General features: G+C 39.7%; 1 protein-coding gene across 2 annotated transcripts in view; it reads right to left on the bottom strand.

Annotated features, from left to right (window-relative positions):
• Positions 1-14,106: 14,106 nt before the first annotated feature.
• Positions 14,107-24,878, bottom strand: part of LOC134338696 (A-kinase anchor protein 7) — a 216,648-nt gene continuing 205,876 nt past the window's right edge. The window contains exon 8 of one of the 2 annotated variants that reach the window (XM_063034748.1): positions 14,107-17,460. In XM_063034748.1, the coding sequence (XP_062890818.1) occupies positions 17,300-17,460 (161 nt within the window). In that variant the 3' untranslated portion in view covers positions 14,107-17,299. Of the gene's footprint in view, positions 17,461-17,491; positions 18,258-24,878 lie in introns of those variants that run through there. The other variant, XM_063034739.1, reaches the window with a different exon arrangement.

Here is a 24,878-nt window from a genome sequence, read left to right as displayed (position 1 = left end):
GGTTTCCATAGAGATCATATTCTCTTAAAGTGAATGTTGTTCATCATTTCCTGAGTAGTACCAACGACTGAAATCTGTCAGCAGTGGTTTATAGCAATGGTATTAACTGTAGAGAAGACAATAAGTTACTTGGATTTGGTAACGTTCAAAACAGTACCATGTGTTCAACGTAAGTCAGTGTTGGATTCTGATGTTAATCCTAGGTTCCTTCAGAAGTCAGGAAAGAGGCACAAAACGGTTTCTTCACAATCATTTTATTAAGCGGTGATAGAACCAAGGAACCAGGAGCAGAAGTTAGTAGCAGAAGGCTTAAAGACAAAAAAAGACAAAAATGTTAAGATGGCATCCAGTGTGGAACAGCTATTTTTATATTACAGAGATAACAAAAACTCCATTCAAATATGTAGATAAGTATCAACCAATGAGAAAGCACATTCAAATAACGCAGAACAAATAAGCTACCAGAGCTTTTCAGAATTTTACTTTGTATAACCACTAGAGGCTTATTAAACGGTTTATATATAAGAACTACTTAAAATACATGGAGATAATTAGTTGTTAAATTACAAAGAAAATGACAATTGAACAGTCTAATCTAAGAATTAAACAGTCAGATTCAACAAGTTCAGTTGAAGAAAATGATAGTAACACAGAAGGACAAAATAGTCCACCCACACAGATCCTTGCTTCTGTTTTAATAATATTGTAAACAAATCCACAGAAAGAAATGCAGTCTGACATTCAATTTTCTCTTTTGCATTTGAAAAATTATTGAAGAATAGTGTATATAAACTCAACTTCATTTGGCTAGTGGTCACAGAATTTACTTCCCAAGTGGTAATTATTTTCCATTAGCCAGTTTCTAATTTTTTTAACTGAAGGCTTACTTCAACTCAAAATTAATGTTTTCAGTAGACTGAACCAAAAAAAAATTATATAAATAAATCTTGAGTAATATCCTGATTAAGATTTTTACTGTTATATAGTAGGTATTTCATTTTAGCAGTTCTGTAAGAGCAGTCTGGTCTGCTTTCAGCCTGTTTGGGTTTGAGCTGAGATAAGAGGCTCTGTTGTTCATCTTACAAATGTGGTGTCAGCTAATCAGGATGGTGGAATTGGGAGAAGGTTCTAGAGAATACTGGGTGGGACAAGGTCTTTTTTGGCGGGAGCCGGGGGAACCCGGGAGGGAAGATGGCTGAGGGTGTCATCCCTGTTTCACAAGGTACTTTGTGCAGATGAATAGCTTCAAGGAGGAAGGACCGATACTCCCCTGGGAGACCGATGCTCCCACTTTCAAATCTCTTGCTAGCTCTTCTTTCAGTTAGTCCTGACGAAGGGTCTCGGCCCGAAACGTCGACTGTACCTCTTCCTAGAGATGCTGCCTGGCCTGCTGCATTCACCAGCAACTTTTGTGTGTGTTGCTCCCCTGGGAGAGCCCAATTGTTGGAGATGGATTTTCAGCAACATTCAGAAGGTGTTGTGTGCTTTCATGACTACCGAGGGTTCAGTGCGTGAGCTACTGACAACTTCAAGATGAGCTCCAACTTATATGCACATTTGACTGTTTAATTATAATGGGTCTTTTTTGTTTTTTTCCTTTCTTTTCTTTAATAACTCTTTGGTTAAGTTAACGTTCATAAATTTACTTTCTTTATAATTGTATGCAGTGTACTCGCTGTTATTTCTTGCCAACGGGCAATTATGGGGGCGGGGGGCAGTATATCACACAACAGTCACACAAACCAGGGTTTGGGTGGGCAAGACCTCCCAAACACATGGGTTTGGTGGGATCAAAGTTGTATACACCTTCGAATTAAGGAGCTGAGAAAGATGGTTTCCTCGCTGCAGAGTCCAGTGGCTGTTAGCTAGGGGCGAGACAGCTGCATTTCCAGAGACACCCAGTAATAAGGGGTTTCACTTGAAATCCATTTTAAAACTGAAGTTTAGAAAATAATACTTTGGATAAGCTAAATTCTGAAGGTTATTGAACATTTGTTTGTTAATTATTATTGTATGTGCTTAATCCTTCTTCAAATAATATGATTAATTGTGTTTAATTTGTCTCATAATAATGTGATTAATTTTGTTACAAACTATGAGAGTATTTTACAGATGTTAACACAAAATACTCTGCAGATGCTGGGGTCAAAGCAATACTCACAACACGCTGGAGGAACTCAGCAAGTCAGGCAGCATCCGTGGAAACGATCAGTCAACGTTTTGGGCCGGAACCCATCGTCAGGACTGAAGAGGGAAGGGGCAGAGGCCCTGTAAAGAAGGTGGGGGGAGGGTGGGAAGGAGAAGGCTGGTAAGTTCCAGGTGAAAAACCAGTAAAGGGAAAGATCAGGGGGTGGGGAGGGGAAGCAGGGAGGTGATAGGCAGAAAAGGTGAAGAAGGAATAGGGGAAAACACAATGGGTAGGAGAAGGAGGCGGAACCATGAGGGAGGTGATAGGCAGCTGGGGGAGGGGGCAGAGTGAAATAGGGACAGGGGAAGGGAGGAAGACGGAATTACCAGAAGTTGGAGAATTCAGTGTTCATACCAAGGGGCTGGAGACTACCTAGACGGTATATGAGGTGTTGCTCCTCCAACCTGAGTTCACAGATGTTTCTAGACTTACATCTTCTAGATAGCTCTACACTGAATTTTCAATAATATTAATGTTCAACAGTATATACAGCATTGAGAGCATAATATTTGTAACATAAATGCCAGTTCATTCTAAGAAATCATACAGCCGGAAGCCAACAACCCAGTCAATTGGCATCTGAGAATAGATGGAAATACAAACGTTGTATTTCGGAGAAAACTGTTTGACAGAGCTGAAAAATGAAAGGTGTTGGAGCAGCTTAACAGGTTGGAGTCCGCGGAATAGAATTGGCAGAAGCGATGCAATGCTGAAAATTCATGAGGGTAATAAAAATACAGAGAGCTGTGGCCATGAGTACATCACCAAAAGTCGGGGATAAAAACAAAGTCAATAGCTAGCTGATGATATGGTATTTTCTGCTGAAAATTTTGCAGACGTTTTGTAGACATGGAGCAAAAAAAGGTGCTGACAGGTGGAAAGAAAGTCTGAAGAGCTGAAAACACTGGCATAATATCACAGAATTGTTATGCCACAGAAATGGGCCATTCATGCTGGTTCTGTGAACAACAATCATTTCTATCCTCTTTCCCATAGCACTGGAAGTTATTTTCCCTTAAGTAGTCATCTAATTCTCTTTAGAAAAACCTTGTACTAATTTCAATATTTGAAGATGAAGTCCTTCATGCCTGAAACCATTTCAGTCAACATCTGCAGATTCAAGAACCAATATGTCCTACTTAAAGTGTGGTGACCAATTGTGGGTGAAGTCCTTCAGTTGTATTCCAACTGGTGTTCAAATATCCTCACTATTGTAACAGCAATGAAGCCCAGATGTTCTTTAGCAGCTCTGGCTACCTCCAACCATTTATGTACAAGTATAACCAGGTGTATTTGTACTTACGTATAGTTTGCTTTTGCCTCTGTTGTCTTGCTTTACTGGCTTTCATTCCTTCTTCCAAAAGTGAAGTTTCCTGCAGATTGTGGAGGTACTTACTGTAGTTCTATCAGAATGATTTAGGCAAGAGCTGAATGATTTCAAAAATCTATAATATGGCATATTGGAGAAGGAGGGAAATGATGACTCTTTTGCAAAGCTTCTTTCTGCTGTTTAACACCAGACTCTCCAGGCATGCTTAACACATGGGTAGCTCAAGACCAACTTGGCGGTGCTAGTGTTAAATCATTGTTGCATGAGGAATAATGTTATGGATTTCCTGTTAGGCACAGTATCAATGTGTGAGAGACAATTTTATGTCCTCCTATCTCAATTTGCAGTCCGTACTTATGATGAAAATATGCATATGTGATTCCATAAGACCATACGACCATAAGATAAAGAAGCAGAATTAGGCTACTTGGCCCATCGAGTCTGCTCCATTTTTTTTGATTCATACAAGAAACATTAATAAACATTTTAAATGGTCAAACAATGAACATTATGAAGCCCAGTTTCATCATCATTCTGGCTGTTGATTTGAAGCGGATTTCAAATAACTATTCAAATACATTTTTTGTTCCATCTTTTCTACAAGTTAATTTCATTCTGAGAGCACAAGGAAGAATGACAAATTAAGCAACACCTGAGGTCTGACACACTGAGCACAAAAGCAAAAAGCCACGTTTCACAGAAATAGGAAAATTCAAAATGAATAAAAGCATTGGTGAAGGATTTCTTGCAGCAATTCTTTTAACAGCTGGAGGATAATATGCAATTCTATGTTTCACGTTTGTTTTAAAATAAATACACATATTTTTCTGATGACTATGAAGGCAATCTGGATGATTTTGGACCTTGATATTCTTTCAAGTACCAACACTGATTTAAAGGCTTCAGTTTTTAAAATCTAACTTACTTCTGAAGCTGAGGAAGCAAAGGGGTACAATGGAAAACAGGCAAAGGGGCCACGATTTCAATGGGCAAAAGAAACAGTAAAATCTGCAGATACACTCTAACATCACAATGTGGAAACATTTCCAAGTTATCTCATTTTATATATATTTTCTAAAAGGTGTTACGTTTTAAATGGAAACTTATCTCAATTAAGCCCACTCTGCATTGACCTTGGTTTGCTCAAGCAAAGCTTAACTTACTGTGTTTCTCGTTAGACTATCAGAGGGCAAGATAAAAGAGTCAGTGGTAGAGCTGTTCACTGGTTGCAGATGTAACTGGATGGAGATGGATTTAATCTACAATGGGCTTTTATTAGTGTAGCTCAAAACCAGGCTGAAAATTGCTCTTCTAACTTGCAGCCTAAGAAAGACCTTTTGATGCCTTGATCTGTCAGAACATGTGACCACGTCCACTAATAACTTCAAGGATTTCAGGCCAGTTACATGAATAGATTTATTGTCAAACCAAAATAACCTTTTACGTAAAATGCAGATCAGTAAACTATTTAAGATTGATACATGTTAGAGTCTTCTCATGATCTAATTTCTTCCAATAAGGAAAATGGAATGTTAAAGATGGTCTTTTTTAAAATGCAAACTTAGAAATCAGGTTTTTGTAAAGTGAACCCCCATCCTCCCAAAATTTTTCACTGATATGCAGGGCTTCGGTTAATTAACGTTAATGCTGAGGGAATCAATGCTGTCAAGTACTGAGACATCTTGATTTCCCACTCTCAGACCATATCTATTTACAGCTATAACTCCCTCCACTCAGAATGAGATTCCTATTTTACTTCAGACATTAGAAGATATTCCTAGGTGTGCGTATTGGATTGGGAGTTTGGGAATCGGAAGCTGGATATTGTAGATGGTTCACTATGGTGGAGGGAATGAATGTTTACAAAGGTGGAAAAGGATGCCAATTAAGTGGGTTGCTTTTTCCCACTGACGTCAAACATCGCTGGAGCTTTGCTGGAGCTGCCTTCCATCAGAGAGATGTGGAAAGTTATTCCATTGTGTTTCTGTCATGCTTTGTAGGATAGGCTCTTACAACGGGTGTGGAGGGACAAGAGGTAAAGAAGTCCACTGCCTAACCTCTATTTGTAAACCTATTGCTTCTGATTTGTCCAACTGAATTTCAGGTCATTTGTGACCCCTGGCAAACTGCTGCTGAGGCATGGTACTGATAGTGTATGTCAAGGGAAGGTTTTATATGATTAATTTATTAGCGAAGTACATATATGTTACCATATACTACCTTGAAATTCACTTTCTTGCAGGCATTTACTGGAAAAAGAAAGAAGTACAATAGAATTTGTACTTCTATAGAATACAATAGAATGTCTCCCATCCACTACATAATGTACTGGGTGGGCACAGGAGTACATGCAGCCAGAGACTCATTCCACCGAGATGCAACACAGAGTGTCATAGGAAGTCATTCCTGTCTGTGGCCATCAAACTTTACAACTCCTCCCTTGGAGGGTCAGACACCCTGAGCCAATAGGCTGGTCCTGGACTTATTTCCATCTGGCATAATTTACATAGTATTATTTAATTATTTATGGTTTTATATTGCTATATCTATACTCTATTCTTGGTTGGTGCAACTGTAACGAAAACCAATTTCCCTCGGTATGACTATGATTATGAATTTAGAGAGATGTACATTACCAGAAAAAGACTGTCAAACAATCAATGTGCAAAAGAAGACAAAGTGTGGAAATAACAAAACTATAATAGCACTGAGAACCTGAATTGTAAAGGGTCCTTGAAAATAAGTCTTCAGGTCACAGAATCAGATCGGAGTGGTGGTAATTGAAGTTATCCTCATCGGTTCGGGAGCCTGATCGTTACAGGATAGCAACTGTTCCTGAACTTGGTTGTGACCTAAGCCTTCTGTACCCCAAGTAATACTGACCCAAGCCCCCTGTACCTTGTAATATCGACCTAAGCCTTCTGTACCGCATGCACAATGATACTAGCGAGAGAGGGCATGACCTGGGTGGTGGCTGTCATTGATGACAGATGCTGCTTTCATACGGCAGAGCTCCATGCACTCAATGGTAGGGAGGGCTTTAGGACTTTGCCTGTGACGGACTGGGCTGTATCCATCGCTTTCCAGAGCCTTGTCCTTTCCTGGGCAACTGTTGTTTCCATACCAAGCTGAGATGCAACAGTTAGGATAGTCACTGCTTGCCAGCTTTGTGACACGCTACTGTGTGACAAAGTAGACAATCCCCAAATGGCATCTAGGTCCCACTTCATGTAAGTATGTGCTGTTTCACTGGGGATATAACCTCATGAAATTATTAGCAAACATCTATACTTCTCTTCTAATTACAGAAGGTCACTGATGACACAGTTGAAGATAACTGAGCATAAGCATGTTACATTGATCAAAAAGGGCTGAGATGTTTGGGCTTATGCAGCAATAGCCACCCTTCTCACATGGCATCGGACTCCAGATATTGCAGTGTATTTTTTTTTTTACTTGATGCTTATTGACTTCAGTTTTACCAGGTGAAGGTAAACCTGAAGGGTTTTTCCAAGTATACTAAGAGTAAAAGGATAGTAGGGGACAAAATTGGTCCCCTAGAAGATCAGAGTGGTCGTCTATGTGTGGAGTCTCACGAGATGGGGGAGATCTTAAAAGTTCTTTTGCATCACTATTTATTCAGGAAACTGGCATAGCGTATATGGAAGGAAGGGGAACAAGCAGTAGTGTCATGGAACATATAGAGATTAAAGAGGAGGAGGTGCTTGCTGCCTTACAGCGAATAAAGGTAAATAAATCCCCCAGGCCTGACATGATGTTTCCTCGGACCTTGAGAGAGACTAGTGTATTGCAGGGGCCCTGGCAGAAATATTTAAAATGTCCTTAGCCACGGGTGCGGTGCCGGAGGATTGAAGGGTAGCTCATGTTGTTCCGTTGTTTAAAAAAGGCTCCAAAGGTAAACCAGGTAATTACAGGCCGGTAAGCCTGACATCAGTAGTAGGTAAATTATTGGAAGGTGTTCTGAGAGATCGGATATACAAGTATTTGGACAGTCAAGGGCTGATTAAGGATAGTCAGCATGGCTTTGTGCGTGGTAGATTATGTTTAATGAATCTTGTAGAGTTTTTCGAGGAGGTTACCAAAAAAGATGAAGGAAAGGCTGTGGATGTTGTCTACATGGACTTTACTAAGGCCTTTGACAAGGTCCCACATGGAAGGTTAGTTCAGAGGGTTCAGACACTAGGTATCCATGGAGAGGGTGTAAACTGGATTTGAAATTGGCTGTGTGGGAGAAGACAGAGAGTGGTAGTGGATGATTGCTTATCAGACTGGAGGCCTGTGACTAGTGGTGTGCCTCAGGGCTCTGTGCTGGGACCATTGTTGCTTGTTGTCTATATCAATGATCTAGATGATAATGTGGTAAATTGGATCAGCAAGTTTGCTGATGACACTAAGATTGGAGGCGTTGTTGTAGACAGCGAGCAAGGCTTTCAAAGCTTGCAGAGGGATCTGGACTAACTGGAAAAATGGGACAGAAAATGGCAGATGGAATTTAATGCAGACAAGTGTGAGGTGTTGCTTTTTGGAAGGACAAATCAAGGTAGGACATACACAGTAAATGGTAGGGCACTGAGGAATGCAGAGGAACAAAGGGATCTGGGAGTTCAGATACATAATTCCCTGAAAGTGGCATCACAGTTAGACAGGGTTGTAAAGAAGGCTTTTGGCATCCTGGCATTCATAAATCAAAGTATTGAGTATAGGAGCTGGGATGTTATGGGGAGGTTGTATAAGACATTGGCGAGGCCAAATTTGCAGTATTATGTGCAGTTCTGGTCACCTAACTATAGGAAGGATATCAGTAAGATTGAAAGAGTGCCGAGAAGATTTACTAGGATGTTGCCGGGTCTTCAGGAGTTGAGTTAGAGGGAAAGATTGGACAGGTTAGGACTTTATTCCTTGGAGTGTAGAAGAATGAGGGGAGATTTGATAGAGGTTTACAAAATTATGATGGGTATAGACAGAGCAAATGCAAGTGGGCTCCTTCCACTTAGATTAGGAGAGATAAATACGAGAGGACATGGCTTTAGGGTGAAAGGGGAAAGGTTTAGGGGGAACATTAGGGGGAACTTCACTCAGAGAGTGGTGGGAGTGTGAAACGAGCTGCCATCTGATGTGGTAAATGCGGGCTCACTCTTAAGTTTTTTAAGAATACATTGGGTAGGTACATGGATGGGAGAGGTCTGGAGGTTTATGGACTGGGTGCAGGTCAATGGGACTAGCGGAATAAAGTTTCGGCACAGACTAGAAGGGCCGAATGGCCTGTTTTTTGTGCTGTAGTGCTGTATGGTTCTATGGTACTTGATATCACAGTTGGTCAAGAACTGCCTTAATGCCACAGGGCAATCATTCTCACCTCAACTCTGGAATTCTGCCCATTTGCTAATGTTTACAACAGAGCTGTGATCCGGTCTTGAGGCAAGAGGTCTGTCACAGCCTGAAGTTGGTATCGGTTATCAGTGAGTATATACTGCCACATAGCACTGTTCAGAAAACCATCCGTCGTGATAATCAAGAGAAGACCACTTGAGTAGTAATTAGGCAGTTTTGATGTGTCTTACTTCCTGTGGGCAGGAATGTGGACAATTTTCCACATTGCCAGGTAAATATTGTTAGAGTGAATTTCTTTGGGTAGATGATTTGTTTACACTTAAGTGACTTTGGCCACCAGACTTCTATTTGACAAGTACTGTGGATTGAGTCCACAACAATGCGCTTCCTAAAAGGGTGTGAATACCAGATGCTTCTGGTGCCGTAGTTTGACCTGATGCTGTAGTTTTGAAGACAGTATTATCTATACATTATAAATATCAATTGTCTTCTATGTTAACATGGGAAATGTCAAATAAATGTATTGTAGACTTAACTTACATTCCTAAAGGCTGTGGATACCAACCCAGACATGTTGGCGTCGGAAGGAAAGGATGGTGTGATATTTTGTATGTAGCTTCTATAGGAAGCATTGTCTATGCATTGTCTATAACTTTTTAAGTAGTGATTGCCTTTGTGTTTAGCATATAAATATCGAGCCCACATTGGGCTAGCAGACCTTTCTCCTGAAACCGTTTCCGTCCGTATGAGGCCTGCTTGTTGTGGCGAATAAAGAAGCTGTTTTGTATCTACCAGTGACTCTGTCTCTCCCGTGATTTCATCCACACTACAACAAATATAGTTTTTGTAGCTGTACTGGAAAACTTGACAAGCATTACTGCTAGTGCCAGAGCACAACTTCAATACTGCAGATGGGGTATTCTTGGCTGCCACTGTGGCACCCAGTATTCTCAATCATTTTAAGATATCACGTGCAGAGGACCAGACTGGCTATAGTCTAGATTCTGTAGCAATGGGAGCCCAAGATGGATAATCCAATTCTGGCTAAAGATAGCTGCAACCCTTTCAGTTTTGAGTCCATTATTAAGATTGAGGTTTAGAGGTACTTGAAGGCACATGATAAAATAGGTCAAAGTCAGCATGATTTCCTAAAAGGGAAATCTTGCCTGACACATCTGTTGGAATTATTTGAGGAAATAACAGGCAGGATAGACAAAGGAGAGTTGGATGTTGTTTATTTGGAGTTTCAAAAGGCCTTGATAAGTTGCCACACATGAAGCTGCTAAACTAGAGCTCATGATATTTCATGGATGTACTATATGTACTAGGATGGACAGAAGACTGGCTGACTGCAGAAACCAAAAGAGTGGGAATAAATTAGACTGTCATGACTGCCAATGTTCTGCAAGGGTTGGTGTTTGGTCTACGACTTTTCACATTATGTAAAAGAATTGATAGTTGAGTAGCCAAGTTTGCAGATGATACAAAGATAGGTGGACGGACAGGAGTGTTGAGGAAGCAGGGAGTCTGCAGAAGGACTTGTACAGATTAGGAAAATGGGCAAAGAAGTGCCAGGTGGAATATAGTGAAGAGAAGTGTATGCTCATGCACTTTAGAAGGGGTAAAGTCATAAACTATTTTCTAAATGTGGAGCAATTTCAAAAACCAGAGTTGCAAAGGCACTTGGGAGTCCTAGTGCAGTATTTCTTAAAGGTTAACTTGCAAGTTGAGGTGGTAGTAAGGAAGGCAAATGCATTGTTACCATTCATTTCCAGACGACTAGAATATAAAAGCAAGGATGTAATGATGATCAGTGTAGACAGGTTAGTACGTCACAATTAGAAAGTGGTTTCCTTTCCTATGTTTGACAGGGTTTCTAACATTTATCTACAACTTTCTGACTGCATATCACAGAGCCACCATTTCCCGTGTGCAGGAAAAATTAAGACTCTGTGAGAATTCATTTGTCAGGCAGTTACTTGATGCGCTCATGGATAATTCTAATTTTAGATATTCATGAGAATTTTGTAGAATCAAATGCCCTTTGTCCAAATCCAACACTGGGAAGTGGATGCAAAATGGCCTGGCTGGCTTCATCTTTTATATTTAGTTGTACTAATACTGGTATAATTATACTTGTTTACCATTTCAAAGACAGAAGACCAATCACTTGGGCTTGGACCTGAAGTCACATAATAAAGGCTCATTTGCATGTATGTGCCAGATCTCCTTCTCTATATGCATTATTGAACCACAGAGATTTCCTACTGAAACAATCTCCTTATTTTAGATTATTTCATTAACTAAATGCAGATCCCCCAGCTCCTCTGTGGGATTTCAAGAGATTCCCTGGAATGAGTCCCAATTTCCTAAATTGTTACACTAGTAACAAATGACTGTTTTACTAACCTTGCTTCTTTTGAAACTTAACTCAATATGAACTCTATCTTATCTAAAATTCGTTTCCTCATGCCCTATGCCACACTAAGAATTATACTTCTGTTTTTCTGGGAACTACAATTACAATGCTCTGTCTTCCCAATATGGTCATCTGATTCTCTGCCTCCACAATCTTTTCTAGCCTTTCTCCCAAATTTACAATGCTATGAATTCACCTCTTTGCTCCCCCATTGATGACAGTGTGTTCACAGCACTGTACATTTTAATTCCAGAAGTCAGCAAATCCAGAGGTAGAAGCCCAAAGACTGAAGACTGCAGCCAGCAAGTCTGGAGATAGAGGCCTCAACGTTGAAGCACCTGGGTCAGCTTATCTGGAGGTCAGAGGCTCGATGTCTATGAGTCCGGGCCAAGGTCTACGAGATTGAGAGTCTGTGGTTAAGGACTGGAGGCCGCCTGACCTGGTGACCTGGGGCTGAAGGGTGAATGAGTGTGAGTGGGTGGGTGTGTGGGAAAGGGACTCGTTTCCCTGCTATTGTCCTGCAAGTTTGTTGTTGTCATTGCTGCTTGTTTTGTTCTGCTAAACACTGTGGGCATGCAACGCCCTCTACCTTGCTGAGGGCAGGCAACAACTCCCTGATACCTCCTCATACCTATTCCTTGAAGAGGACCCCACTCTGGATGAACAGAAAACTGCCTCTGACATCAGCACTGATCTCATTAATTCTGGAGAACTCCCATCCACTGCCACCAAACTCATAGTTCCCATACCCTGCACTGCCCACTTCTAGCTCCTACCCAAGATCCAAGACCCTGACTGTCCCACTGTGTCTGCCTGTTTCTGCCCCACTGAACTCGACTCCATTCTATCCCCCTTGGCTCAGTCCTTTCCCACCTATACTCACGACACTTCTCATGCACTCTATCTCCTCACTTTCATTTCCCTGGCCCTGACCACCTAATTACTACCATGGATGTTCATGCCCTATACTCTTCTATCCCCTATCAAGAAGGCCTTAAAGCATTCTGCTACTTTCTCAATTGAAGGACCAACCAGTTCCCCTCCACCACCACCCTCCTCCGTCTTGCAGACCTGGACCTCACCCTCAACGATTTTTCCTTTGGCTCCTCCTACTTTCTCCAGGCTCAAGGGGCAGCCATGGGCACCTGCATGGTCCACAGCTATGCCTGCCTTTTCATTGGCTACGTAGAGCAGTCCATGTTCCAAGCCTTCCCCGGAAATGCTCCCAGCTCTTCCTCCGCTACATTGACAACTACATTGGTGCTGCTTCATGCACCCATGCTGAGCTCGTCAATTTAATTAACTTTGTCTGTAACTTCCACCCTGCCCTTAAATTCACTTGGTCCATTTCTGACACCTCCCTCTGCTTTCTCAATCTACCTCCATCTCTGGAGACAAATTGTCAACCAACATCCTTTGAAAATCTACAGATTCTCAGAGTTATCGTGACCATTCCTCTTTCCACTCGATCTCCTGTAAAAATGCTATTCCATTTTCTCAGTTCCTTTGTCTCCATCACTTCTGTACCCAGGATGTGGCTTTCCTTTCCAGGACATCAGAGATATCCTTCCTTTTCAAAGAACAGTGTTTCCCTTCATCCACCATTGATGCTTCCCTCACCCGCATCTCCTCACTTCCTGAATGTCTATGCTCATCCCATCTTCCCACCACCTTAACAGTGATAGAGTTTATCTTGTCCTTCCCTACCACCTATGAGCCTCCACAGCCAACACATCATCCTCCACAACTTCTGTCATCTCCAAAGGGATTCTACCACCCAACATACTTTTACCTCCCTCCCTCTCTGCTTTCAACAGGAATTGCTCTCTCTGTGATTCCCTTGTCCATTTGTCCCTCCCCACTACTCTCCCTCCTGGCACTTCTCCCTGCAAGCAGCCAAAGTGCTGCACCTACACATTCACCTCCATTCAGGGCCCCAAACAGTCCTTCCAGGTGAGGCAACACTTCACCTGTAAATCTGCTGGGTTCATCTATTGTGTCCAGTGCTCCTGATGTGGCCTTCTCTACATTGGTGAGACCCATCGTAAATTATGGGACTGCGTCATTGAGCATCTTTGCTCCATCTGCCAAAAGCCCTCCGGACCCTCTCCTCCTTCCCTTTCACCTGTCGTCCATTCTCTTCTCCCATCTGATTCCTTCCTCTCCAGCCCTTTAACTTTCATACCCACCTGGCTTCACCTATGACTTGCTAGATCTCTCCCTTTCCCTTACCTTTTTATTCTGTAGTCTTCCCCCTTCCTCTGCAGTTGTGATGAAGGGGCTCGTCCTGAAATGTTGACTGTTTATTCCTTTTTACAGATGGTGCCTGGCCTGCTGAGTTCCACAAACATTTTTTTGTGTGTTGCTTTGGATTTCCAGCATTTGCAGAATTTCTCTTGTTTACATAATGTTGGCACCTGGTTGTTTGGCAACACTTGCAGCTGCCCCCAGCATATCCATTGTTGGTTGTTAATATAAATGACAAATTTCACTGTATGTTTCAATGTACCCATGATAAATAAATCTAAATCTGAATTAATTTTACTCATTTGACCTTCTGGTTTGCCCCTTCTCAGTTCTGTCACAAAAGCCATTTCAATACCTAACGGTATGATCATTCCTCTAATAAATTTTCCTAATTCTCATTTTATATCCTTTCTTTCCATGAAAACCAAATAGGGATGCTTTGCTTTGTTAAAGATATTATGTTGCTTATCTGTTGAGTTACTCTACCAGCGGGCTGAATGAGTCGTACAAATCATTTCCCAACACTTTCAATAGAAATCCAGTATTTATTTGAACAAACAAATTGTTGATTTCTGATTCTGTCATTTAAATATGCACATTTAATTTTAAACAATGAAGTTTGGAACATAACACTTATACGTATCGCAAAGGGAACAATATAAAGGCAAAGTGAATACAGTAGATTAGTCACATCGGGTTGGTGAGAGCAGACTGTGAAAAACTAGAACTAAATAATGCACCGTTAAACAAGACACCAAAATTACCATCTCAATATCAAATGCTGGAGTAGAATCAATTCTGTATGTACATTGAAACATTTTACATGAAATAACAAATCAAATGGTAAATATCTTCTCATATTTTAAAACAAGTAAATTATGTTACGTATTTTGCTTAAAAATTATTCAGGCACATTTTGTGAAAATTGAGCAAATTACTTGAAAACAAAATGATAAATAAAACCATAGTAAGGTTTATTTTAAATCAATTTGTAATCATACTTGATAAAAAAATTATAACTGATATCAATAAGCACATCACAAACCATACAGTAACTTTTATCTCACTGTAGCTGTAAGAATTTAACCACTAATGTGTTCTTTCTTGGTACTAATTCGAATCACTTCATATACAACACAAAAAAGTCTTTAAATTTAGTGATATAATCTGAAAACATACGCTATGAATTCAACAATGAAAAAACTATAAAAAGAGTGAAAAATATATGAGAACATGTTTGAATAATTATTTTGTTAATACAAGAATTCTCTTCACATCTATTAAAATCTGCCATGTGCATTTTATTCAAACAGATGTCTATTGTGCCTCTCTGCACCCTGAAATGTTCAGCTGGCTTACTTTGACCAGTGTCATTCCCAAATATCAAGAAATCTAAAAAAACCCAGCAGATTTATGCATTTTTCTCAGGTTCTTTATGCCATTATTTCTTTGGCTTAAGTAAATTAACTTTACAGTGCTTGTAGAAAAGAACTTAGTGAAAATAAATGAATATGAATCACATTGCTTTAAACAACTTGCCAAATCTAGTATCTGAATTACTTATACACTCAAAATAATACCAGAAATTACTTGTAAAAGCCTTTCTGACTGCTGACTGTGAAACATAAACTCACGCAGTGCTGCTCCTCAGAAGTGAAAATGACATTCAAAGGCCCATTGGAATACATCCTTGCTTAAATTCAGACAGTAGTTTAATCCTATTTTCTTGTTAGTTAGCAGCAGAGTGATTTAGGCTAATGACAATTTTAATATTAGTCAACATTTATAATTGCTTAAAATCAACATGTGAAATATAGTATATACTGGACCTGAAGTCACATGAAGGTAAGATTGCATATAGGTGTCAGATCTTCTTTCATAAATGGATCAGTGAACCACAAATGTTTCCTACTGATCATATAGTAGGAAATCATTTCTGTTAAATCGGTCTCCTTCAGTTTTTTGGTGTTTTCTTTCTCGTGGCCAGTTGGCAGGTGAGTGATTTGTTAATTCTGTGTGTGTGTGCATGTGTGTGTTGGGGGGGGGGTGTTGAGAGCTTTGATGCTACTGTCGCTGTTCTCTTCTGCAAGTGAGCGGATCAGGGATTGTTATTGTCACTGTTTTTTTCTGTGGGGGTTGGGGATTTGTTGCTATTGTTGCTTTTTTCCTGCAGGGGAGAAGTTGGGGCATATTGGGGTTTGCGAGCTTTGTTTTCCTTTTTCATGCCGGGGTGGGGTGTGAGTTGGTGTGTTTTCTTTGAACAACTCCCATGGTCTTTCTATATTTCATGGCTATCTGAAGAAGATGAATATCAGTATTGTATTGTACATGCATATTGTGACAATAAAATGAACTTTGAATAATTGTAAAATGAATGTTAAGATAGGATAAAAGATGATTCAGTGAAAATGAATTATGTTTGTTAATGAAATAATTTAAATATTGCCCCATAATGGATAAAAATCTAAGATTCTAGTTGAGTCACAGAAGGCAGACATCAGTTTTGTATTTGGTAATTGCATAGTCTTGAAAGGGCTGTTCTGCTTCAGTTTTGAATTCTTTGCTTTTATTTTATTTAGAGATACAGCACAGTGCCCAGTTACACCCGAATGACCAATTGACCTACGAACACGTACATCCTTGGAACGTGAGAGGAAACTGGAGCAAGCAGAAGAAACCCACATGGTAATAGAGAAAATGTACGAACTCCTGACAGACAGTGGCAGAACTGTATCTGGGTCACTGGTGCTGTAATAGCGTTATGCTAACTGCTAGGCCGCCATGTTTACCATATTTAACTTTTATTGAGATACAGCACGGAATAGCCCCTTCCAGCCCCTTGAGCCACGCTGCCAGTATTCCCCTGATTTAGACCTAGCCCAGTCACTGGACAACTTACAATGACCAGCCAACCTAACAACTAGTAGGTATTTGGGCCGTGGGAGAAAACTGGGGCACCGGAGGAAAGTCACATGGTCACAGGGAGAACCTACAAACTCATTACAGGCAGTGGCAGGAATTGAAACTGGGTCGCTGGTACTGTAAAGCGCTGTGCTAACCACTACGCAATTGAGGAAATGCCAACCGCACAAATACACGGGAGGCAAATGTTTCATATAGTCTTGAGTGGTAAAAATCATCTGTGATTCATTGCTGGGAATTTAATTTAGTCGACCATGGACCAGTAAAATCAGGCAGATTATATTTAAGTCATATTATCCGAGTAAAAACTTCAGACCTATTGATTAGTCCCAAATTAGCAATGCAAATTAGTCTGAAGCAAATGCAAATTAAATAAATATTCTTCAGAACAACCCTTTCCAAATATCTATGTAGGTGTAATTTATTTAGGTCAAACCAACTAAAAGCTGTTTTTCTCAGTTGATTTCTTACTGACAACAGTAAACTAATCAATGCCTGGCCAGAGATAGAAATTGAAGCATTCAATTTAATAATGTTTAGAAAAAAAGTAAAAGCAGTTTATATGTAGATAGATATACATGTCATCTATCTATATATGATATAAAGGAAATCAAAATTGATTCCAAACCATAATATTACATCCTGACTGAATTTTCAATAAAGCAATACTTAACTTTATACCTTCTAATTGAAGTAGTTTATGTTCAAAGTAATGATTATAAGAAACATGTTTAATATTAGGTGAACTCGATCCTCAATTTCCTCTGAGGATTTATTACTGTACTTTTTTCCATTTTACAAGTCATAAGAATCAATATTGACTGTTCTATCCTCCTGCTTATCACCGCTTCATTGCATTGTTTTTTACAGCTATTTCACTCCGTATTCTCATTTGTGTCCCTGGATGCGACAATACTTCTTTTATCTGATTAAGTTTGCACTGTACTGCAATGGTCTCTTTCTGCAGAGCATTCCTAATTACGTCTGAATCGTGTTTTTTTCCTGAAGAAGAAAAGATAGAAATGTGTTTCATTTAACAAAAGCTGATTTAATTCTAAAATTTATTCAAACTAAAAAATAAACAAAGTGTAGAGTTTTTCAACTGCACAACCATAATTATAAATAAATATGTAATATGCCCGTGTCCTAGAAGGTTCAGCTTACATGTAACAATTTTAAAATCTACATAGCTTATTCCAATAATTCAATCAGTTTTATTTGCAATCAGTTTAGATATATTCTATTTTATTGTGTTTTACTGTTTCTGTTACATCAATAATAAAAATAATTGTAAAATTAAATCAATGAAAATGGTGCCTTGAAGAAAAATCAAATCAACATTTATAGATACTTGAGGCCCTTTTATCACATTTGACATCCAGACACAAGCATTGAACAAAAGACCATTCTTTCCTTCGGTTGTTGCGTTGGAAAACCCCGGATGAATAAATTGTGAAGGTCTTGATTGTTCGTCATTTTGATTTATTATTTCTTCCTCAGCTTTTTCATCCTTGGAGCACTGAACATTTGATACAATGATCATGTGTATTCATTAAAGTTCTCTCCGCTGACGTTAAACACTTATTTTAAAATGTAACATTTTCACTTCTTGTTGCCATTGTTTGGGTCAGTGTCCGTAACACATTTTGAGCTGATGTTCTGCCCATTTGTGTTCTGTTTTGTTTTAGATTGTGTTTCCTCTAGATACTGTTGTACAGCCTTAATCACAGCAGTCTCCACTAGACGCTTACTCAGACTGACCAGTTCCTCCTCATCAGGTTCACTCTCATTCTTTTCTCCTACACACCACAACAAACAAAACAGATCAGGTGTCACCTTCTCATATAACACACCAAATCTTTACCACATTCAGTTGTCAACAACTTGCTTTTATATAGCACTTTTAAAGTGGAGAAGCATCCTAAAGTGCTTCATGGAAGTTTAAGATCATTCTATAATTCTGAAACCGTTTATATAGTCAACTTTCAGTTGAACAGTTTGCTTATTTTTCTCCGTGATCTATATTTCATGAGAGTCTGCTCAGATTTTTAGGTTTTTCCTTTTTAAAGCAAAAATCCCCAAAAGGACCTAATTTAATTCTCACCATGGTTGTGTTGAGACACACCAGTAATAAGGAATGTAATTCTTATTTTTTCAACCTCTAATGTTAATAGGGTCATGAATAATATTTCTCAACCCAACCACTAACAAACACTGACTCTTCAACCAATGGAAAAGATGAATTTATCTGGAATGATTTAAGTCACGGCTCCAGGTGGTAAAGGACATTGCATAATTTACTGTGCACTTCAAAATTTTCACCAATATCAATCAGCATGCTTGATTCAACATTCTCTACTGATGAGCGTATACCAGTCAATTTGACTAACATAGAAAACAAAGACTTATTGGGAAGCAACTTAAGAGACTGAGATCAATGATATGAGTTTACACCAAAGGTATACTAAAACGCTGGACCCTTTTTATTTTAATTAACAGGATTAAATGGACCATCATTCGCACCCTGAAAAGAGAGAACGGGGCGGGGGGAGAGGGGGGAAGAAAATCACAACTTTTTCAGTGATCTTGGTTGCAACTCGATGAAGAGTTAGCTGGTGAATGATCCGTACTTCAAAATCCTTTCCCCTTATGAAAGATAAAACAAGTTATTCTTGATGCTAGGTAGTCCAGATGTCACTTTCTGCATATTTACAAATACCATATTATTCAAACACAAAAATAAAACCTCTATTTTTTGGTTACTTGGGAAACAGAACACAAATGACTATAGAGATCAATTGCACAATTACGCCACAATAATTTCATCAAATTCTAAACCGGAGATGAAAACAGGATTGCTACTTCCCGGAATGTGTCTAGAAAACCAAATAGCTTTCTCTTTAATTAAAGTGGATCAGACATTAAGAGCAAGATTACCAAATAGGCAGTCGTTTTCTTAATGTACTGTAATGGCTTCAGACAAATAAGTACACAATTCTTCACTACAATGCAGTGCTGAAATACACACTACAACACAAAATGCAGTTTCTACAGGAGTTCAGTGATGGCCCAAGTGTACAGGGAGAGACACAGAGACGGAATGAACAGTTAATTGGGTTTTAATAAGAACTGTACAGAACAAAGAAAAATAATAAACAACACACACAAAATGCTAGAGGAACTCAGTAGGCCAGGCAGCACCTATGGAAAAGAGTACAGTCGACGTTTCGGGCCAAGACCCTGGTTTTAGCCTGAAGTGTCAACTGTACTCTTTTCCATGGATGCTGCCTGGCCTGCTGAGTTCCTCCAGCATTTTGTGTGTGTTGCATCTGATCTTGGTGTTGATTTTTTGAGTTAAGACAAGGAATTACATATTTAAGGTTATCCAAAAATATTTAAGCTTTTCACAGTCAATACCTCATGGAATTAAAGGAAGACTAACGGCATAATTTGAAAGCAGTCATAGATTTGCACAGCACACCACATTCACGCCACCTTTTTGTCCATCTGCATTAATCTCATTGGCTTGTAATGCAATTACCAGCAGGAGATAAAGAGAATTCATTTACTCAAATTGACTGGACGGGACTAATAGTACTGCAAATGGATTTGCGTTTGGGCTGGGGAGCCACATATCTAACTTTGTAAAGAAAAATTAGCTGAGTTAGGAGTGTAGAATTACAAAGAAATTTAATAAATGAAAGGTTAGTACACTAAAAGCAAATATATTTCTTTAAAGTGGAAAGGACAGTAAAATTGAAACTTAGCTGCCTTTTATTTGTTGTTTGTTGTCATCTATGGTCTTGCTCCTTCATTGATCCTGCTTATGGTTACTATTCTATAGATTTGCTGAGTACACCCACAGGAAAACGAATCTCTGAGTATTTATGTACTCTGAAAATAAATTTTACTTTGAACTTTATTGTATAGATGTTGAGAGTGGCTGAAGGGTGAAGGGAGGATGAGAGATCACCTGACTGCTTGGGGAGGAGACAGCTGGGGTCCAATGGGAGATCATGAAGCAGTGTCAAGGGAGGGGCGTGGTAGATTGCATGAATTGACTGGAATGGCTTGGATGTTTGTGGGACCATTTTAGAAACAGCATTGGCAAACCCACAGAATGTAGATATGCAATTTACTTTTTCTACAGATCTCCCAGATCATTGCTACAGTTTTAATGCCATGTTATTCCAGAAGTACCTAACAAACTGTGTGCCCAGGATAAAATTATTCAAGTTCCACTGTAATTGGAAATGGTTCTCAGAAAATAAATCCATATCACCAGTAACATCTTTTCCTGCTGTGATAATCAAGAAAGCACATCAGTGTATGTACTTTTTAACGTGCCTGAAAAGGATTAGCTTGTCATGATCATGAGGATCTTCTCGGATTTTCACAGATGCACAACAGCAAGTAGCCTGACAGGTTGCACCTTAGCCCCAGCTCTGCTGTTGACCACCTAAACCTGCAGAGAGTGGTGAACACTGCCCAGTCCATCACAGGCTTGGCCCATTGCTCCTTTTATAGTCGATATTCGCAGTGCGTTACTTCAGGAAGATGAGTAGAATTACATACAAAATGCTGGAGAGACTCAGCAGGTCAGGCAACATCTATGGAAATGAATAAACAGTTGACGTGTTGGGCCAAGACCCTTCTTCAGGACTGGAAACGAAGGAGATGATGACACAATAAAAAGGTGGGGTAGGGGAAGGAGTTCAAGCTAGAAGGCGATAGATGAAACCCAGTGTGCGGCGGAGGGGGGGAATGATTTAAGCTGTGAGGAGATAAGGGCTGGAGAAGGAGAAATCTGATAGGAGAGGAGAGTGGATCATAGGAAAAGGGAAGAAGGAGGGTCATCAGAGAGAGGTAATAGGCAGGTGACGGAAGAGGTAAGAGGCCAGAGTGGGGAACAGAAGAAGGAGAAAGGGGGAGGGGAAAATTACCAGTAGTTGGAGAAATCGATGTTCAGGTAGAGGCTACCTAGATGGAGCATGAAGTGTTGCTCCTCCAGCCTAAGAGTCACCTCATCCTGCTAGAAGAGGTGGTATTGACCAACATGTTGGAACGGGAAAGGAGATGGGAATTGAAATGTTTGGTGTCTGGGAAATTCCGCTTTGTGTGGATGAAGCTAAGGTGCTTGACAAAATGATCCCCAATCTACATAGGGTCTCACCAATGTAGAGGAGGCGAGTAGTATCATCAAGGATGCCTGCCACCATGGGTATTCTCTTTTCTCTCTTCTCGAAAGCCCGGGTGTTGTGACTTAATTCTCCACTGCTATCAGACTTCTCCACTGCCATGTTCTCAAATCCTTGGTTCTAACTCTTCATAGTTGTCACTTAAGCATTTCTTTTTGCACCATTCCAGAGTGTTGTGCTTGTTGCTGTATTTATTGTTGTATTTAGTATCACTATGCATACTGTTTACTCTGTGACATTACACAAGCAAGGATTATTATTGCACTCTGGTGAATATGATAGTAAACTGATTTGGATCTGAACCTGAATGAAATCATCCTATTCAAGACTCTCATAGTTGGATTGAAACAGTGACTACTGACAGGAAATGTCTGGTCACTATCACGTTTCATTCTGGGAAAACATGATGCTGAATGTAATTAAACATCCCAATATATGCCTCCTGGTTAACGTGCAGAATTTAAGGTACAATATACAGTATGTTGAATCACACAGGGATAAACCATATGTAAATATATTCTGCATATACAGTGGCACGCAAAAGTTTGGGCACCCTGGGTCCAAAATTTCTGTTATTGTGAATAGCTAAGTGAGTAAAAGATGACCTGTTTTCCAAAAGGCATAAAGTTAAAGGTGACACATTTCTTTAATACCTTAAGCTAGACTACCTTTTTTTAATTTCCATCTTCTACAGTTTCAAAATAACAAAAAAGGAAAAGGGCCCGAAGCAAAAGTTTGGGCACCCTGCATGGTCAGTACTTCATAACACCCCCTTTGGCAAGTATCACAGCTTGTAAACGTTTTCTGTAGCCAGCTAAGAGTCTTTCAATTCTTGTTTGGGAGATTTTCGCCCATTCTTCCTTGCAAAAGGCTTCTAGTTCTGTGAGATTCTTGGGCCCTCTTGCATGCACTGCTCTTTTGAGGTCTATCCACAGATTTTCGATGATGTTTAGGTCAGGAGACTGTGAGGGCCATGGCAAAACCTTCAGCTTGCGTCTCTTGAGGTCGTCCATTGTGGATTTTGAGGTGTGTTTAGGATCATTATCCTGTTGTAGAAGCCATCCTCTTTTCGTCTTCAGCTTTTCTGCAGACGGTGTGATGTTTGCTTCCAGAATTTGCTGGTATTTAATTGAATTCATTCTTCCCTCTACCAGTGAAAAGTTCCCCGTGCCACTGGTTGCAACACAAGCCCAAAGTATGATCGATCCACCCCTGTGCTTAACAGTTGGAGAGGTGTTTTTCTCATGAAATTCTGCACCCTTTTTTCTCCAAACATACCTTTGCTCATTGCGGTCAAAAAGTTCTATTTTAACTTCATCAGTCCACAGGACTTGTTTCCAAAATGCATCAGGCTTGTTTAGATGTTCCTTTGCGAACTTCTGACGCTGAATTTTGTGGTGAGGACGCAGGAAAGGTTTTCTTCTGATGACTCTTCCATAAAGGTCATATTTGTGCAGGTGTCGCTGCACAGTAGAACAGTGCACCACCATTCCAGAGTCTGCTAAATCTTCCTGAAGGTCTTTTGCAGTCAAACGGGGGTTTTGATTTGCCTTTCTAGCAGTTCTCTCAGAAAGTTTTCCTGGTCTTCCAGACCTCAACTTGACCTCCACCATTCCTGTTAACTGCCATTTCTTAATTACATTACGAACCGAGGAAACGGCCATCTGTAAACGCTTTGCTATCTTCTTAAAGCCTTCTCCTGCTTTGTGGGCATCAATTATTTTAATTTTCAGAGTGCTATGCAGCTGCTTAGAGGAGCCCATGGCTGCTGATTGTTGGGACAAGGTTTAAGGAGTCAGGGTACTTATAGCTTTGAATTTTGCATCACCTGGCCTTTCCTAATGATGACTATGAACAAGCCATAGCCCTAACAAGCTAATTAAGGTCTGAAACCTTGGTAAAAGTTATTTGAGAGCTCAAATCTCTAGGGGTGCCCAAACTTCTGCGTGGTGCTCTTTTCCTTTTTTTCACTCTAAAATTGTACAAAACAAAAATAATACACTGATCTTGCTTAAAATGTTGAAAAGAATGTTTCACCTTTAACTTTATGACTTTTGGAGATCAGTTCATCTTCCACTGACTTAACTATTCACAGTAACAGATAGCTTGCCTCAATAAATGCATCAAAACTTTTTGTGTCAACTATTCACTGAGGATGCAAATTCCATATTCTTACCACTGCTTAGATACCACAAAATTCTTCTGAGTTCTCTTCGGTACCAGCCACCTCTAGTTTCCTATGACTGGAAAAACTTTGTATCCATTGCAACAAAACTTTGCATAATTTCGTCGACCTATGCATTCGTTTCTCAAGAGAAAACCATCCGTTCATTATTTCCTGATATGTTCAGTCACGTTTTTGATTTAATCTACATAAATGTTCTCCATTTCCTCTGTCCTCATTATAACATGGTGATCAGTATTCCAAAGATGGCCAAAATGCAACATAAAGGAAGATGGCTTTGTGCCTTAATCCATGAAGCATTCATAATAAGATACATCTACCAATGGTACCAAAGCTACAAGAACAAATTCTGAGAACATGTTTGGGAAATCTGCCTAGAGACGAATAGGTACGAAGTGTTACAATTACAGAGACATAGCTGCAAGGGGATCGAGGATCGAGGCAGGGAACATCATATTCAAGGATTTCTGCTTTTTGAGGAGGAGAGGTTGGAAGGTAGAGATAGAAGAATAACATTGTCAAAAGGATCCAGAATCAACTTTATTCACCATATATTGTACAATTATATGTATTAGGAATTTGCATGTACAGCACCGATAAGAAGCATTCACGCCCCTTGGAAGTTTTCACGTTTTATTGTTTTACAACATTGAATCACAGGGGATTTAAGTTAGCTTTTTGACACTGATCAACAGAGAAAGACACTGTTGTGTCAAAGTGAAAATGGATCTTTACAAAGTGACCTAAATTAATTATAAATATAAAACACAAAATAATTGATTGCATAAGTATTCACCCCCTTTAATATGACACACTAAATCTTCAGTGGTGCAGACAATTGGTTTTAGAAGTCTCATAATTCATTAAATGGACACCTGTGTGCAGTCGAGCTGTATCAATCGATTGCAGTAAAAATACACATGTATCTGGAAGGTCCAACTGCTGGTGAGTCAGTATCCTAGCATGAAGACAAAAAACACCAAGCAACTCCACACAAAGGTTATTGAAAACCACAAGTCAGGAGATGGATACAAGAA

This window comes from Mobula hypostoma, chromosome 2, assembly GCF_963921235.1.
Source record: "Mobula hypostoma chromosome 2, sMobHyp1.1, whole genome shotgun sequence".
Taxonomy (NCBI): Eukaryota; Metazoa; Chordata; class Chondrichthyes; order Myliobatiformes; family Myliobatidae; genus Mobula; species Mobula hypostoma.
This window is presented reverse-complemented; position numbering and strand designations above follow the sequence as displayed.